Source organism: Phragmites australis, chromosome 8, assembly GCF_958298935.1.
Source record: "Phragmites australis chromosome 8, lpPhrAust1.1, whole genome shotgun sequence".
Lineage (NCBI taxonomy): Eukaryota > Viridiplantae > Streptophyta > Magnoliopsida > Poales > Poaceae > Phragmites > Phragmites australis.
The window spans coordinates 24,519,582-24,534,540 of NC_084928.1; the positions used below are offsets into that span (position 1 = coordinate 24,519,582).

At 40.0% G+C, this 14,959-nt stretch overlaps 1 protein-coding gene across 1 annotated transcript; it reads left to right on the forward strand.

Annotated features, from left to right (window-relative positions):
- Positions 1 to 9,658: 9,658 nt before the first annotated feature.
- LOC133926833 (protein trichome birefringence-like 24) lies at positions 9,659 to 14,218 on the forward strand. Its single transcript, XM_062372963.1, has 5 exons — positions 9,659 to 10,034; positions 10,824 to 10,895; positions 11,378 to 11,455; positions 11,571 to 11,848; positions 13,087 to 14,218. The coding sequence occupies exons 1-5, from the start codon at positions 9,815 to 9,817 to the stop codon at positions 13,861 to 13,863; spliced, it is 1,425 nt and encodes a 474-aa protein (XP_062228947.1). The 5' UTR covers positions 9,659 to 9,814; the 3' UTR covers positions 13,864 to 14,218.
- Positions 14,219 to 14,959: the final 741 nt, after the last annotated feature.

Here is a 14,959-nt window from a genome sequence, read left to right on the forward strand (position 1 = left end):
TATATAGCCGGTTCTGTAGTAGTGAGTTATACATTACTGTTTGTTCATGCAAATTTTGGTGGTATTCCCTAGAGGAAATCATAGAGATGATTTTATCATATTTATGTTTATGTACTTTTAAATAATGTGTTATTCATTTCCTTGGATAATTATCTTTTACATTTATTAGAAAGTATCGGATGTGTTTGTGAAGCTCTTTGTTTTATTGTGATGTTATTCTATTATTGGAGAGAAACTTCTTTACATCATGCAACAAAGACTTATCATTAGTAGCAAGCAGAATGTCATCAACATACAGGACTAAGTTAATGAACTTGCTCCCACATGACCTTCATGTAGATACACCAATCAACGGGATTTTCTACAAAACCATATGTTGTGATGGTACTGTTGAACTTAATATACCATTGTCTGGATGCTTGTTTAAGCCCATATATTGATTTCTTTAATTTACACACCAAATTTTCTTTTCCTGGAGCAGAAAATCCTTTTGGTTGGTTCATACAAACTTCTTCGTCCAAGTCACCATTCAAAAAGGCGGTCTTTACATCCATCTGGTGGAGCTCTAAGTCATAATGTGCCACCAAAGCCAAAATGATTCTCAAGGAGTCATTCTTTGAAACTGGGGAGAAGGTCTCTGTATAGTCAACACCTTCCTTTTGTGTAAAACCTTTGGTGACAAGTCTAGCTTTGTATCTTTCAATATTACCTTTTGAGCCACGTTTGGTCTTAAAGACCCATTTACACCCAACTCATTTTGAACCCTTAGGCAATTCAACCAATTACCAAACCTCATTGTCATCCATTGATTTCAACTCTTCTTTCATGGCATTGAACCACTTTTCAGAATTATCACATTCCATGGCTTGATTAAATGAGATTGGATCATTTTCAATACTCAAGTCACATTCTTGCCGGTCTTTTCTGAAACCACATAGTCATCTGAAATTGCCGGTCTTTTCTGTCTTATAGACTGTCGCACTATGTTGTTATTTAGCATCTCACTTACACTTGTCGCTTGCACATTATTAGCTGGTTCAAAGATTGTCCTTTCAACAGTGTCATTATATTATGATAGAACACTGTTAGGAATAGTATTAGATCGAATTTCATTGATATCCACTTTTCGTAGATTTTCACTCCCACTAATCTCACCATTTTCAATGAACCGAGCATTTCTAGTCCCAACTATTCGTGTACTATGGTTAGGACAATAAAATCTGTACCCCTTTGACTTTTCAGGATAGCCGATGAAGTAACCACTAATAGTCCTTGCATCGAGCTTCTTTTCATGTGAATTTTATAATCTCACTTCTGTTGTACAACCCCAAACATGCAGGTGCCTTAAACTAGGTTTCCTTCCTTTCCACAGTTCATAAGGAGTCTTAGGAACTGCTTTACTAGGAAGCCTATTCAGCAAGTACAAAACAGTCCTTAATGCGTGCATCCACAAAGATAAGGGTACATCACAAAAACTTAGCATGCTCCTAACCTAACCATTTCCATGAGAGTATGATTCCGCCTTTAAGCCACCCTGTTTTGCTTAGGTGTTCCAGGCATTGTATACTGTGCACAGATGCCTCGGCTTTTAAGAAACTTTGCAAAGGGGCCTGAACATTGCCCACTTTCATCAAACTTTTCAAAGTACTCACCTCCTCTATCAGACCTCACCACCTTCACTTTTCTATCAAGTTGTCTTTCCACCTCATTGATAAACACCTCAAGAATGCTTGCAGGTTGAGATTTTTCATGCAGCAAGTATAGATAACAATAACGTGAGAAGTCATCAATAAAGAATGAAATACTTTTCACCACACCGAGAAGGAACATCAAATGGACCACAAATGTCAGTATGTATCAACTGTAATAGTTCACTACTCCTTGTGGCAGGATGTTTTGATATGTGTGAAGTTTGTTTACCCTTAATACAATCCATACACACATCCCAATCAACAAAATCCAATTGAGGTAAGATTTCACATTTCACTAGCCTCAAAACTCTTTCTTTGGATATGTGACCTAATCTTTGATGCCACAAGTAAGCAGATCGCTCATTATGTGCACTACATTTATTTCCAATAACATGCTCAACATGAAACAGGGATTTAGAAAAATCATCATCAAGTTTAAAGTGGTATAAACCATCAATTAAAATACCAGAACCCTAATAGTATTTATTCTTATATAATGAGAACATACCATCTCCAATCATAAACTTAAAATCTATTACATCCAACTTGTTTATAGATACTAGGTTCCTAGTACATTCAGGAACATAAAGACACTCTTTCAAGTCTAAGTACAAACCGGCCTCGAGGATTATTCTATAAGTCCCGATCCCTTCAATACGTGCTTTCATTTTGTTCCCCATGTATAAGAACTTTTCAAGTTCGTTTATGAGTTGGATCGAAGTGAATCCCTGCATAGCATGTGAAACATGAGTACTAGCACCAGAATCTAACCACCAGGTATTATTAGGAACTTCAATGAGATTTGATTCTAATGTATACATTTCTTTTCAAACCATTTCTTCCTCTTCTGGCAATCCTTCTTAAAATGACCAATTTTCTTGCAGAAATGGCATCTCAATTTCTTAGGGATTTGCCCCTCATTAACATGAAGTGAATCTTTCGCCACCTTCTTTCCCTTCTTCCCTGGTTTTCCTTTGCTACTGCAAGCACCGTTATGCACCGTGAGATGGACAGACTGATCCCTGTTTTTCTTTATCCTTCCTTCTTCCTGAATCAACATGGCCTTGACTTCTTGAATGTTCCAGTTTTCTTTAATGGTGTTGTAATTCACCTGGAATGGGCCAAACTCAGGAGGAAGAGAGTTCATAATAAACTGGACCAAAAATGATTCATTCACGTCCATACCCATGGAGTTCAATTTTGCGGCAATGTTCATCATACTTGTCACATGATCATGAATGGGAAGCGACCAATCAAACTTCTTGGTCGTCAACTCACTCATGAGACATTATACAACGGAATAACTTTCATGTTGCATGCATATTTTATTGGCATAAGAAAGAGGAGACCAACATATTCGACAATAATTATCATGGTAAATCAAATGTGCTAGAACCTGGCTCGGTACCAAATGTAAGCAAAAATCGCAGAAGCTATACAAGATCGTATTAGCACAAATTGATTTAATCGAATAAAAAAAAAGTCTTTATGTGTGCATTGCACAACTCAACCATTCATGTGCTATACCGCACAAACCTACCCGCTTGCAAATTAGCGCCTTGCATCTTGGAAGTATTTCTCTCCTCTCTTCCTTCTTCCTTTCGCGTTCTCTCGATGATCAGAGAACAAGTACTCTTTTATGTGCTATGAGCATTTGCCTTTCTTCTATTGCTTATGTGCTAACTATATGCATTTTTCTATGCTGCAGCTCGCGCGCGCGCGCGCACACACACACACATATATACTTGATGTGCATGAGCTTCAAAGCCCTCTACGTTTCATCTTGCATGAAATTGAACATTAATGGTCCAATTGCTACTATGTGAAACTGAAGGGTTAATGTCCATAGAAAGCATTGAGACCTCTATTAAACAATCTAGTAAAACAGCCATTAGCACTTGATGTGCATGCATGCAACCAATTCCATTACAAATGCTTAATGCATTCAGTTTTTCTTTGAGAAACATGCACAACATATTGTTAGTTCTTTTGAAGGGAGAGGAGAGGGTATTTTAACCCTATGATTCTCATCCTTTAAGTCTAGTAACCATCACACTAAGACCTTTTTCATATAAGAACTATTTTTTTCTTCATTAGTTATATGGGATATTTTCTAACATTGTATTCCTACAATTAATGAAAATCTCTCCCATGTGCTCTAACGTTTTCTCTTAAGTCCAACATGTGGCTGTAGAATTTTGAGATTGTTAACAAAGGGGGAGAGTTTTGGCGATCAAAGCAAGATGCAAGATTGTTGATAAAGGAGAAGCATGATGCAAGAGAACGCATGGAAATGATTACAAGTGATATTAAGCTAAGAAGTGCGCAAAGCAAGGAGGTCTTGCATGGGTCGATCAAGGGATATAGTAGTGATGGAGAAAGGGGAGAATTGTCTCCACGACAGCCACAATAAAAGGTGGACAAAGTGAAGGTAAAAATAATATATGATAAAGATGAAATCTTTCCCTTACAATTGGTATCATTGTTTGTTCTTACCATACATCTAAGCAGAGTAGTAAGGCCTTGTGCACTTTACAATTATTATCATTCATTATTTGTGTAATTTACAATTGATATCATTTATTATTTGTCACTTGTTTTGGTTGTGTTGTTATCAATTACCAAAAAGAGGGAGATTGTAATGAACATGACCCTTTTAGTATATGTATGTGATTTTGGTGATTAATGACAACATAGTCAATGAAACTAATATGTTTGTCAAGTATATATACTTTAGTAGATCTCATGGATGCAACATATGAATAAGCCACCGAAGCTGGATAAAGACTGAATTGAATTGGATAAGTCCTAGGAAAATTGTACATGCGGATGGTCCGACGCAAAGGCATCGGTACACGCCAGAGCATTCCAGAAGTTGAAGTTCAAGTGTTCCAAACGTCGGATGGTCAAGCGCTTGAAGTTGTGCATGTCGATGTATTTTCTAGAGATTTCCTTCGGTTCAATGGAAGATGGAGTTATACATGTCGGATGGTTCGTTGTTTGTATTGGAGACTTCGCTAGAGGATATTGTAATTGCAACGGCTAGTTTTGGCGTGGTTGTACACACCGGATGTTCCATCACATTGAAGACCTACATGGCGGACAAATGCATAGTTGAGAGAAGTGGCTCGGTTGGCTCAAGTCTATGAACCAGCTAATCTGGTGATGGAGTTTAAGGTAACACCAGAACATCTGGTGTCCACAATGAGATTGAGTGGGGTTTCAACGGCTAGTTGCTACTTCTGTACACGCCAGATGTTTTGGTGCCTGTACTACCATTAACGCCGGAACATCCAATGTTCACAGTTGTTTTAGCAGTTGGAGCAACGGCTAGTTCATGGGGTTGAGACTATATATACCCTCGACTCAGTCATTTAAGTGTGCTGGAGTCCAGAGAAGCTCATATACACTTCAGAAGACATCCAAGCCACCAAAGTGCTAAAAGTGATCATCCAAGGCAATTAGCACAAGATTAGGGAGTGATTAGTGATATTAGGCCCAACGAGTAGATCAAGGAGTGATCCTACTCAGTACCAAGTGGTATGCTGATGTCTTAGAGTCTTGGTGACTCATTGGTACCGTGAGCCTTGGTGGCTCAAGCTTGTCAACCCTGTGGCTTAGTGTGGAGTGACTGCAAGAAACTTGTACGGGAATATAGAGACCCTTACCTTGGTAGCCCAAGAAGACAACGACAAGTGACCGGAAGAGAGGCTTCTAGTGAGCCTTATCTTAGTGGTTTGGTGGCTCAACCTACTTGAGGCCTAGGTGACTCAAGGGTTATGACCGGATGTCGACCAGGAGCAATAGCTTAGGTGGCTACTCTAACGTGGACTAGGAGTGGAATTTATGCTATCGATACCATAGGATAAAAATTCTTTATGTCGAGTTTACTCTCACTACCTTATTTACGTTTTCACATTTACATATTTGCAATTTACCTTTGCATATTTACCTTCCTAGAGTAGTTTGCTAGGATTGGCTATAGCTTGCAAACCTTTGTGAGTGGTAGAGTAAACATACTAGATAAACCAAGAGCATATTTAGATAGAAATTGATATAGATTTATCTTGTGAAGTTTTTGGAGCCAATTAGTTATAAATGTCCTAATTCGCCCCGCTCCATTTTAGGACGTCACCAATCCCTTTCAAGGAGGCTGCTAACTCTTTCTTTTATATGAAAAACATCAATCATACTAATTTTGTAACTGGAGAGCCACTATTCAACGATATGCAAATGACATCATCACATCACCCACTCGTACTCTTCTTTTCTTTGAACCCATGAAAGGTCCATCTCAAAAACTTAGATTTAGATATGCAAGTACGAGATAAAGTAGTAGCGTGAAGCAAACAAAGAATAGGCATCTGTTTTTTAGACATAGATCAGGGCTACCAGAGCTAGCTACTAAGTAATGCAAGAAATAGGTTTACCGGTATATGTGTTTGAATAGGAATAAGCATGTGGTTGTGTGCTTGTGGTATGAGTGCGTTTAACCCCCACTACACGATTAGGGGCAGGAACACCTAGTGAAATTCTTGGTTTGGTCTCTTATTGATGTCTGTGCCAGCGACATCCTTGGGCGTCGTTATCCGATTAGAGGCGATGTTTTGATGCTTCCTGCCTTGTTAGGGAAGATCTCTGAGTGAAAAACACATTCCAGTTTTTTTTTTCAAATATGCGACGGTGGTGTTTTTGACATTGCTACCTCATTGGAAGCGTCATCTTGGAGTTTTCTTCCTCATGTTTTTTTTTCGTTTTGGACGGGTTGGTTCCGACACTTAGCATTTTCTATGGTGGAGTCGGTCATCTCATGCCTAGTTCATCTAGGTAGATGGTCAGGTGTTGCGGTATCTTAAGCCTAATTTAGCTAGGTAGTTGCCCGCAAAGTTGTGGTTTTCTGCTCGATTTTCTCAAATTAGCTGAGCGTTATTAACCCATCCAGCTCTTCTTCTTATTAATAATATTGGGGAAGTGGTATCATGTTGGTCCCCGTTCATTGACTTTGGCTATATTAGCCAACCTCAAAGGCAAATTAGCAAGACTAACGCCGAGATAGATGCTTTCCCTATACTCTGTAGGGATTAGGTCGAAGGGTATACAACAAAGGTCTGAAAGTCCAAGGATGCAAGTGATGATCCCGAATGGAGCACATGAAGAAGGGAATACCGAAGGGCAGAAGCAGTAGTGAAGCCCGGACGTGAGGATAGAAGGATGAGGGGATGAGGCGAAGATCGTATGACGAAGGGTACAACGAAGTGCTGAGGACGAAGGGATGTGACGCAAGGACCTTTGATAAGAGAACGAAGACCTATCCCAAGAGATAAGAGAACGAAGAACTATCCCAAGAGGAACGGTTAGCAAGAATCTAGCGAGAAGATGACCAAAGGGAATCCGCCAATAGCCCCAAAGGGAGACCTGATGCGGGCCTCTTAGGACATGTGTCGGGTCCAGTTACGATAGGACTATGCAAATGTACAATAACAATAATACCCTAGGAATATCTTAAGATATTCCTTAGTGCTAAAAAAAATATTTCAGTGGATAAAAGACACAAATGTAATAATGATTATGCTGGTTGAGGTATGGCTATTAATACTCCTACATGACCGATGTAATAACGAGAGGGAACAATTATTACACTCATTATTATGACTCTACTGTTCACCGTATTGTGATTAAGATCCCAACAAATACAATAGGAAACTCTTCTACCGTTTGGTTAAAAAAACACTCTTGACTCAATTTGTACCAAGTAGAGAATGATGAGAAGATTATTTATGTATCTTCTTATTTACTTTGGTTTATTGCTAACACCGGATACAATGAGAATGTGCACGTGTCCCTAGACTTGGAAACATATATGTACGCTTATTTTTGGATTAGGAACAATTCGAGATAAGAAATGTACTTCTTGTGCATATTAAGAACATGTCTTTGATTGGCAGAGGTTCAGTTTTTAACTCCATCTTATATTTAATCTAATTAAAATAAAAAATTCTTAGACTTAGACATCTACTTAAACATACCTATACATAAATATACACTACACCTGACGGGTGTTTCATTTATACTAGCTAGTATCAATGTTATGGGTGGCGGATGGCGCAGGCCACCGTTCACAAAGCGCAACAAGCTCCTCGTACGTACGTCATCCATTCCATGGACGGCACGGCATGCCTCGTTGAAAGAGCTAGGAGACGCCGATGACTCATCCCAATGCGGATGGGGTCGATCTGGTGGCGGAAACGACGAGAAAGATGAGCAGATCCTGCTTGTCCGGCCTCTGCAGCTGTGATACGCAAAGCCCGAGGCCGCGTAGTAGCACGTCTCGCGTCTGGTTACGACGGCCGTGCGCATTCCACGCGTTGGTTTGCATCGCAACAGCGGCTGGGAGCAGACGGTCGGTTCCATCCATGCGTTGCGTACGTTACCAGTGTTTGATTACGAGTCGGTTTACTTTACCGCGGTTATATGTTCATGCATGCAGATGCAGTTATGTATCGTATCTAGATCAAGAGCATTTAGTAATCTAGCATGTCTGGTTTCTGGAACGCAGCTTTGACCATTAAATACAACTAACCTCTGCGGTAATAATGGATTTTCAAAATTTATAATGGAACACCGTAAATTTTGAACAAACTCCAGGACATTACTTGCTATTTTATTAGGGAGGGTACTGATTAACCGGAGATGGTAATATTTTCTAACATGATTGTTAATTCGGTAAAAAAAAAACCCATTTTGCTCGCATGTAGTCTTCGTTGTCACCACATACTGTTTTATCACCTATAATATAGAGCTTTCCTTAAATCATTGGTATACCATTTGTCTTCGTCCTCACCAAACTCAAGCAATCTGATAGTCACGTCGCTCCCCCCCACCTCTCTCTCTGCGCGACTGCTTCTTCCCCTTCTCTCTCTCCCCGATGTGATACCACTGCCCCTCCCTTTCCCTCCTACCGGCACTCACGTGGTTGTGCCCCTCCCTACACACCCCCTCGCGCACTGCATCACCTCTTCCCCTTCTTCCCAAACCCTAGACCGGAGAAAATGTCAAATCAGGTAAATTTTTCTTCCAAAGCTGAAATTGGTAGTATAAAGGTCATGATGAAGTGTTTTATTTTTCTTGAGTTGAATTATTCGAGTTCAAAGTTGTGAGCATGTGTGTAAAGTTCTAGTTTGTTTGACCCTAAAGTCAAAATTTCCAAGTTTAAAGATGTTCATTGTGTGTTCAAAGCTCTAATTATTTCGAGTTGATTCTGATTTTTGTTTTGTGTGATGATTGTTCTTCAAAAATTGTCGATGCTCTATGGTTGGATGCGTGCCACGACTCGTGAGATCACCATAATTTTGCACCTATTGTCACAACTGAAGGGTGAAATCTTTAGAAAAAAGGTATCAACTTATTTATTTTTTGATTTTAGAATGATATATTCTTACTATTTGCAAAGTTAATACATTGCAGTAGTGAATAGTTAAAGTTACTAATAAAAAATTATGGTTATGTTTATCTTCCCGTATATAAGAATACGATTGGCTACACTAAATCTTGCCACTTTTGTAGCTAATGCATGCATGCCTTAGGGGAGAGACATGACCTCTACTGCCGGCAGAAGCTTAATTATCGCCACGAATAAATGGTGTGTGACACATCGTTATATATCAGTATAACATTATCAATTATAGACAATTAAACATAGTTCACTTATTTTTGTATGGTATTGTCGTCTTCCAACGGTACTTCACAATTCTCAAATTTCCGTGACTCTTTGCCCATGTTGCGACTCACAATACGTGTATTATGTTTTTAAAATCGCAAGGTAGGTTCATTATTATGCTAGTAGTTTTCACCCTACCTCCAACATGTAAAACCAAAACAAATGATACCCTTTCCCAACAATCCACCTTTGGTGAACGCCTGGGGTACCTCTTGCAAAAGAGCACCCACTCCTTGTGGCAGCTTCTCAAATCCCCACCTAGACAGAACTTTGGCATCCATACTCCATAGTCCTACCTGCCAACCACCTCCACTGTCACCGCCGAGGCACCGACGCAACTGCAGTGACGGTTACTGGTGGCGGTGTTGCCCGACTCCGAGAGATTAGGAGCGGGGTGGGGAGAGGGATGGGGACGGAGTGGCCGGCGGCGCCGCAGAGGAAGGTGGTGGGCGGTGGGGTGGCGCTGAAGCTGCTGCTGTTCGTGCTCCTCGCGTGCCTCGCGCTCCGGCTGCTCGTCGGCCCCGCGGCCTACCTCCTGCCGCTCACCGCCGCGCCGGAGGGGGCTGCGCTCGTCGTGGCTGGGCCGGGGAGGGAAAGAACCGGCGGCGGCGGGACGCCTCCCACCGGTGAGCAGTTCTTGGAATGCCCTTTTACCTTTTTACCTCTTTTACTTTTTGTTGTTTCTTGAAACAAGAAAAGGATGCAGCTGTGGCTTCTCATGGAGAAATGCTTTGGATTGGGATTTGAAACATGAAAATATGTCCTTTTTGTATACTTGAATTTTGAATATTAGTTGTAGCTGGAGAAGAGCAGTATTAGTTGAATCGAAATGCTTATGCTCCATATCGTGTTCTTGGTTAAATAACATAAAATATATTTAATGTGGAAAGTAAATTAGTAAAGATCTGAGAATTTTCAGAGCTACTTTAAAGCTTTGCTCATTATTTACCAAGCTCTGTTGAACCGAGTAGCTTGAATTGTTTAGTGTTCAGGTGCCTGCATGGATCGCGTCTCGTTTCTTGAGTTTATTATACTTGTTCTGTTTGACCCTAGATGCATGCTTTGCCACAGTTTACTTCTGTGCATTTGGTACTAGCATTTATTTGGTGGATGGACGAAATGCCTCCAGGAACAGGCTATGTGATTGGTATATTTCATTAGTTTAGTGAGACGGGCAGTGTGCTAGACCTATATGAAAAGGTGGGAGCTTTTCGCTTCAAGGGATTCCTTCAAAGGATCTCACTTAGAAGACCCTCGTTGGGATAATAAAAAAAATCTCAGTTTCTTGGCTTTCAGTGATGCTCCCTTTTATTCTTCTCGTTGTTTACCAATAGATTTGTTCACAACATAATTAGTACAACTTGTTTGGATACTTGTCTTTGTACTAATATCTTGATTGTGAGTAACCGAAACAGATGATATAATTGTTGCTGTGACCAGTTCGGGACCTCTAACAGCTCCAGACAAGAAGCAAGATGCCCAGGAAGGTATGTTTCTTAGATGATTTATGTCTTGACCTGCAGAATAAAAGATGAAATTACTTGGCATTTTGGGCAGTGATTACTGCATTAGTTTCGTGGGAGAAATGCCTTAAGTTTGGAGGAGTGTGATCAATCTCATTCGGTAGTTTAGTGAATTAATGCGATTAGATATTTTTTGCTGCTGGTGTGGGCTTTAGAGTGAGTGTTACAGTGGTAACTTTGAAGGGTCTGTTTGGATAGAATGGATTTGGATCCATATCCCACAGATCTAAATCCTAAAAGCCTGGGAGCAAACCCCTCCCATCCCAACATTGAGTAAACGTGTGAGATTTTTACCTTAGGGGATCTCCTTTTGACAATGGAATTTAGAGGGCAATCTAGATTTGGGGAAATATCCAGTGAATTGGCCTCTTGGCTTTCTGTGCTGTTATCAGCCCATACTTCTTTGAATCTGCAGAAGTAATAAAAATTTTGGTGTGATTGAACAGAAACAGATGATGCAGTTATTACTGTGACGTCTTCTATACCTTGTACAACTCCAAGCCCCAAGGAGGATTCCCCAAAAGGTACATGAAAATATTGTGGTTCGGTTTCCATTGTCAATGTGATCTGCCAAGCATTTGTTTTTTATCTTTTGTTCTTTTCTTTGTAATTGAACACACATTTTCTTTACTCATACAGAAAGGTGTGATCTTTTCCATGGCGAGTGGGTACCTCATACGTCAGGGCCGGCTTATACCAATGCAACCTGCCGCTTCATTGAGTCTCCTCAAAACTGCATGACAAATGGAAGGCCTGACACTGGTTATCTCTACTGGAGATGGAAACCATATGGTTGTGACATACCACCCTTTGAAGGCAAAAAGTTTTTAGATGGTATGCGGGGCAAGCATTGGGCACTAATTGGTGATTCAATCCTTCGCAATCATGTCCAATCATTGCTTTGCCTTCTTTCTAAGGTATTTTGAGTTGTCATCATGCGATTGATTTGTCATATCATACATCTTCCGTCTGTCACCATGTAACAATGTAGTAATCATGTCACAATAAATTGCCTACTGCTGTCTAGTTTTAGTGCACATCTAGCTTTTGGTTGTAATCCTACCTTATTCATGCGAAAATCTTATGTTCCAAACGGGGCCTAAACCTTGTTGATTCCGTTAATATGTTGTGTTCTGTTCTTTATTGTAAATTGATCATTCGTTTTTGTAGTCAACTCGTAAAATTTGTCTACTGATCTGGAAGTTGACTTATTTTATTAAACATATGCCTACTGATTGCGTCTAATAATGTTCTTTTGTTCTCTCTAGACTAGAATATAGTATTGGCACATCATAACCATCCTGTGGAATGCTTTAGTTGATCTTTAGCATGAGATGTGACAATACTGTAAACAGAGTCCATTGACATTACCTTTATATAAGCTGTATACACATGCATCTAAGTTGAAAACTCTGATGTATATCTGTCAGGTTCATTGTATAACATTTTCTCTTGTCATCCTGTAGTGTGTTTGTAATACTACCTCGCTTACTTCGGTGATACATTTTCTTTAATCACACTTAGTGTGAAACAGAAATTATGTGTCATGCTTCCTTGATAAGAAGCTTCCTTTTTTTTCATCTCTGTTTCTACTAATTATAAAAAAGTGAGAGGAGAGTGAGAGACACAGCAGCCGAATGATGCCTTTGTTGTAAATAAGATGAGTAGTCAGTTTTTAATGTGTGTTAGTAAGGAAGAGATTGTTGTGACATATCAACATACGAAGCTCCTTTAAGGTGTTCAATCTCCCTTTTTGCATTCCCCACTGCAACTTCAGTCAGAATAATAGCCATGCAAATTGTGCATCTACCACCTTTTGACTAGACACTTCACTTGTCTTCGCATGACTATTTGTACTTTAGAGACATCCTAGGATATCTGTAGCCAGGGAGGTAACAAATATCATTCACTTTATGCTAGGGAACAAATGAGATGTTTGTCATTCTTATTGATGATATCTCAATGAACTCCAGGTGTGCCCTTTTAACACCAAATAGCAACTCTGGGGTCTAAAGTTTATTCTGCCCTGTTTCCTCATGCAGATTATTTAGCGCATGTTTCTGTGTTGATGATATCACTTGTACCTACATGAGTTTCTCCAAGTAAGATTTTAGTAAAAAACTTTGGTAGGTAATAGTTTTATTACCTGATTCAGGTTGAAGATCCCACTGAGGTCTACCATGACAAGGCCTTCAGATCCAGAAGATGGCACTTTCCTTCACACAACTTCACTGTCTCTCTTATCTGGGCGCCGTTCCTGATAAAAGCTGAAATATTTGAGGATGAAAATGGTGTTTCAACTTCTGAGCTCCAACTGCACCTTGACATTCTGGACACAAATTGGACGAGGCAATGGGAGAGCTTTGATTATGTCGTGATATCGACAGGGCAATGGTTCTTCAAAACTGCAGTCTACTGGGAGAATGAAACTGTGATCGGCTGCCACTCCTGCCAGAACAAAAACCTGACAGAAATAACATATGAATACTCCTTTCGCAAGTCGCTCAGGGAGGCCTTCCAGTTCATCGCATCCACGGCTCACAAGCCAGTAGTCTTCTACAGAACGTGGGCGCCTTCACATTTCGAGAACGGCGAGTGGTTCAGCGGTGGGACCTGCAACCGGAAAGTGCCATTCAAGCCAGGGGAGGCCGGTGATAGAGAACTGGACAGTAAGATGTGGAGGATTGAGAAAGAGGAGTTTGACAAGGTAGTGGAGAACGAAGGGCCTAACAACCCCGGCCGTCTGAAACTGCTTGACACATTTGAGCTCTCACTGTTAAGGCCCGATGGACACTCGGGGCCTTACAGAACATACCACCCTTATGAGAAGGGGAGGACAGCCAAAGTCCAGAATGACTGCCTGCACTGGTGCTTGCCCGGGCCTATCGACGCGTGGAATGACATGATCATGCAGATGCTGGCGAAGGTCTGAAACCTCCTCAGGTGGTTGGTACCCTAACCGTGTCACCTGATTTGACACCGGTGTTGGTTCAAGCCTGATTGTTACATATGTAAAATTTCTGGGCGACATGGCATGACCTCTGCTGGCACTAATATGAGATTTGAGATGTCCAGCAACTTAGGTAGCTTCGGACTTCTTTTGCAGCTGCGGTTGCAGCAATCTACCAGAACAGAGGGTTTTTTGGTGGAGTGTATTTAGCTGTTGGGATGTGTTGTAAAAGAAGGATTCATATGCTACAGCAGAGGTAATCTGTGAAAGCATGAGAAAGTGCTCCAGTTTACTTCTTATTATATCTTCTTAATCTGCAAAATTATAGTCTTTTTTATACCGTGATAATAGGGGTGGTTGGATTAGATACTATCTCATATATTTTTTAAAAAAAGTTAGATATGGATACTGTCGGATACAGATACGGATATGGATGTTCTCTATCACAAATATAGATTGATACGAATTGAATATATGATAAGTCGGTTGCAGATAATATTGATAATGAATATCTCTTTGGATATTAAGTAAAAACAATCATATATATCGCATGTCATTTCATGTCTAAAATTTAACTACGTTAGCAATTCAACAAGTAAATTAGCTATATATTTCCATAGAAAAAAGATTTTATATTCGAAGAAAGTTGGAGAAATTGCAAGTGCCCAGTATAACTAGTTGAAGCCTCTATTAATTATTTAGACATATTAACAACTTAAAATGAAAAAAGTCTAAACTAAAAAGTTGTAAATCTTACCAATAGCTACAATTTTTATATAAGAATCATCTTCATCTAACTTTATATAAAAAATTACATGCTCCAAACTACTCAAATAGTAGTCAGATAATCTTCTTTATATCCGACGGATACATGTCTTACTGTGTCCGAATCCATACTGTGTCCGAATCCGATACGACTACCCAACTCTAATATTTAAAAAACTCCCAAATATCTGATTTTTTGGCTCCAAAATATTATCCGAACCCCTTCAACCGATCGGTTGGAAAATATCAACTCATTTCCACCCTACATGATAGACAAACCGGAAAAGATGTACCGGTCATATGGCATTTTATG

Coding starts and splice junctions, on each gene's coding strand:
- LOC133926833 (XM_062372963.1), top strand. CDS start 9,815: ATGGGGACGGAGTGGCCGGCGGCGCCGCAGAGGAAGGTGGTGGGCGGT. Junction 10,035..10,823: donor CGGCGGGACGCCTCCCACCG/GTGAGCAGTTCT, acceptor TAACCGAAACAG/ATGATATAATTGTTGCTGTG. Junction 11,849..13,086: donor TGCTTTGCCTTCTTTCTAAG/GTATTTTGAGTT, acceptor TACCTGATTCAG/GTTGAAGATCCCACTGAGGT.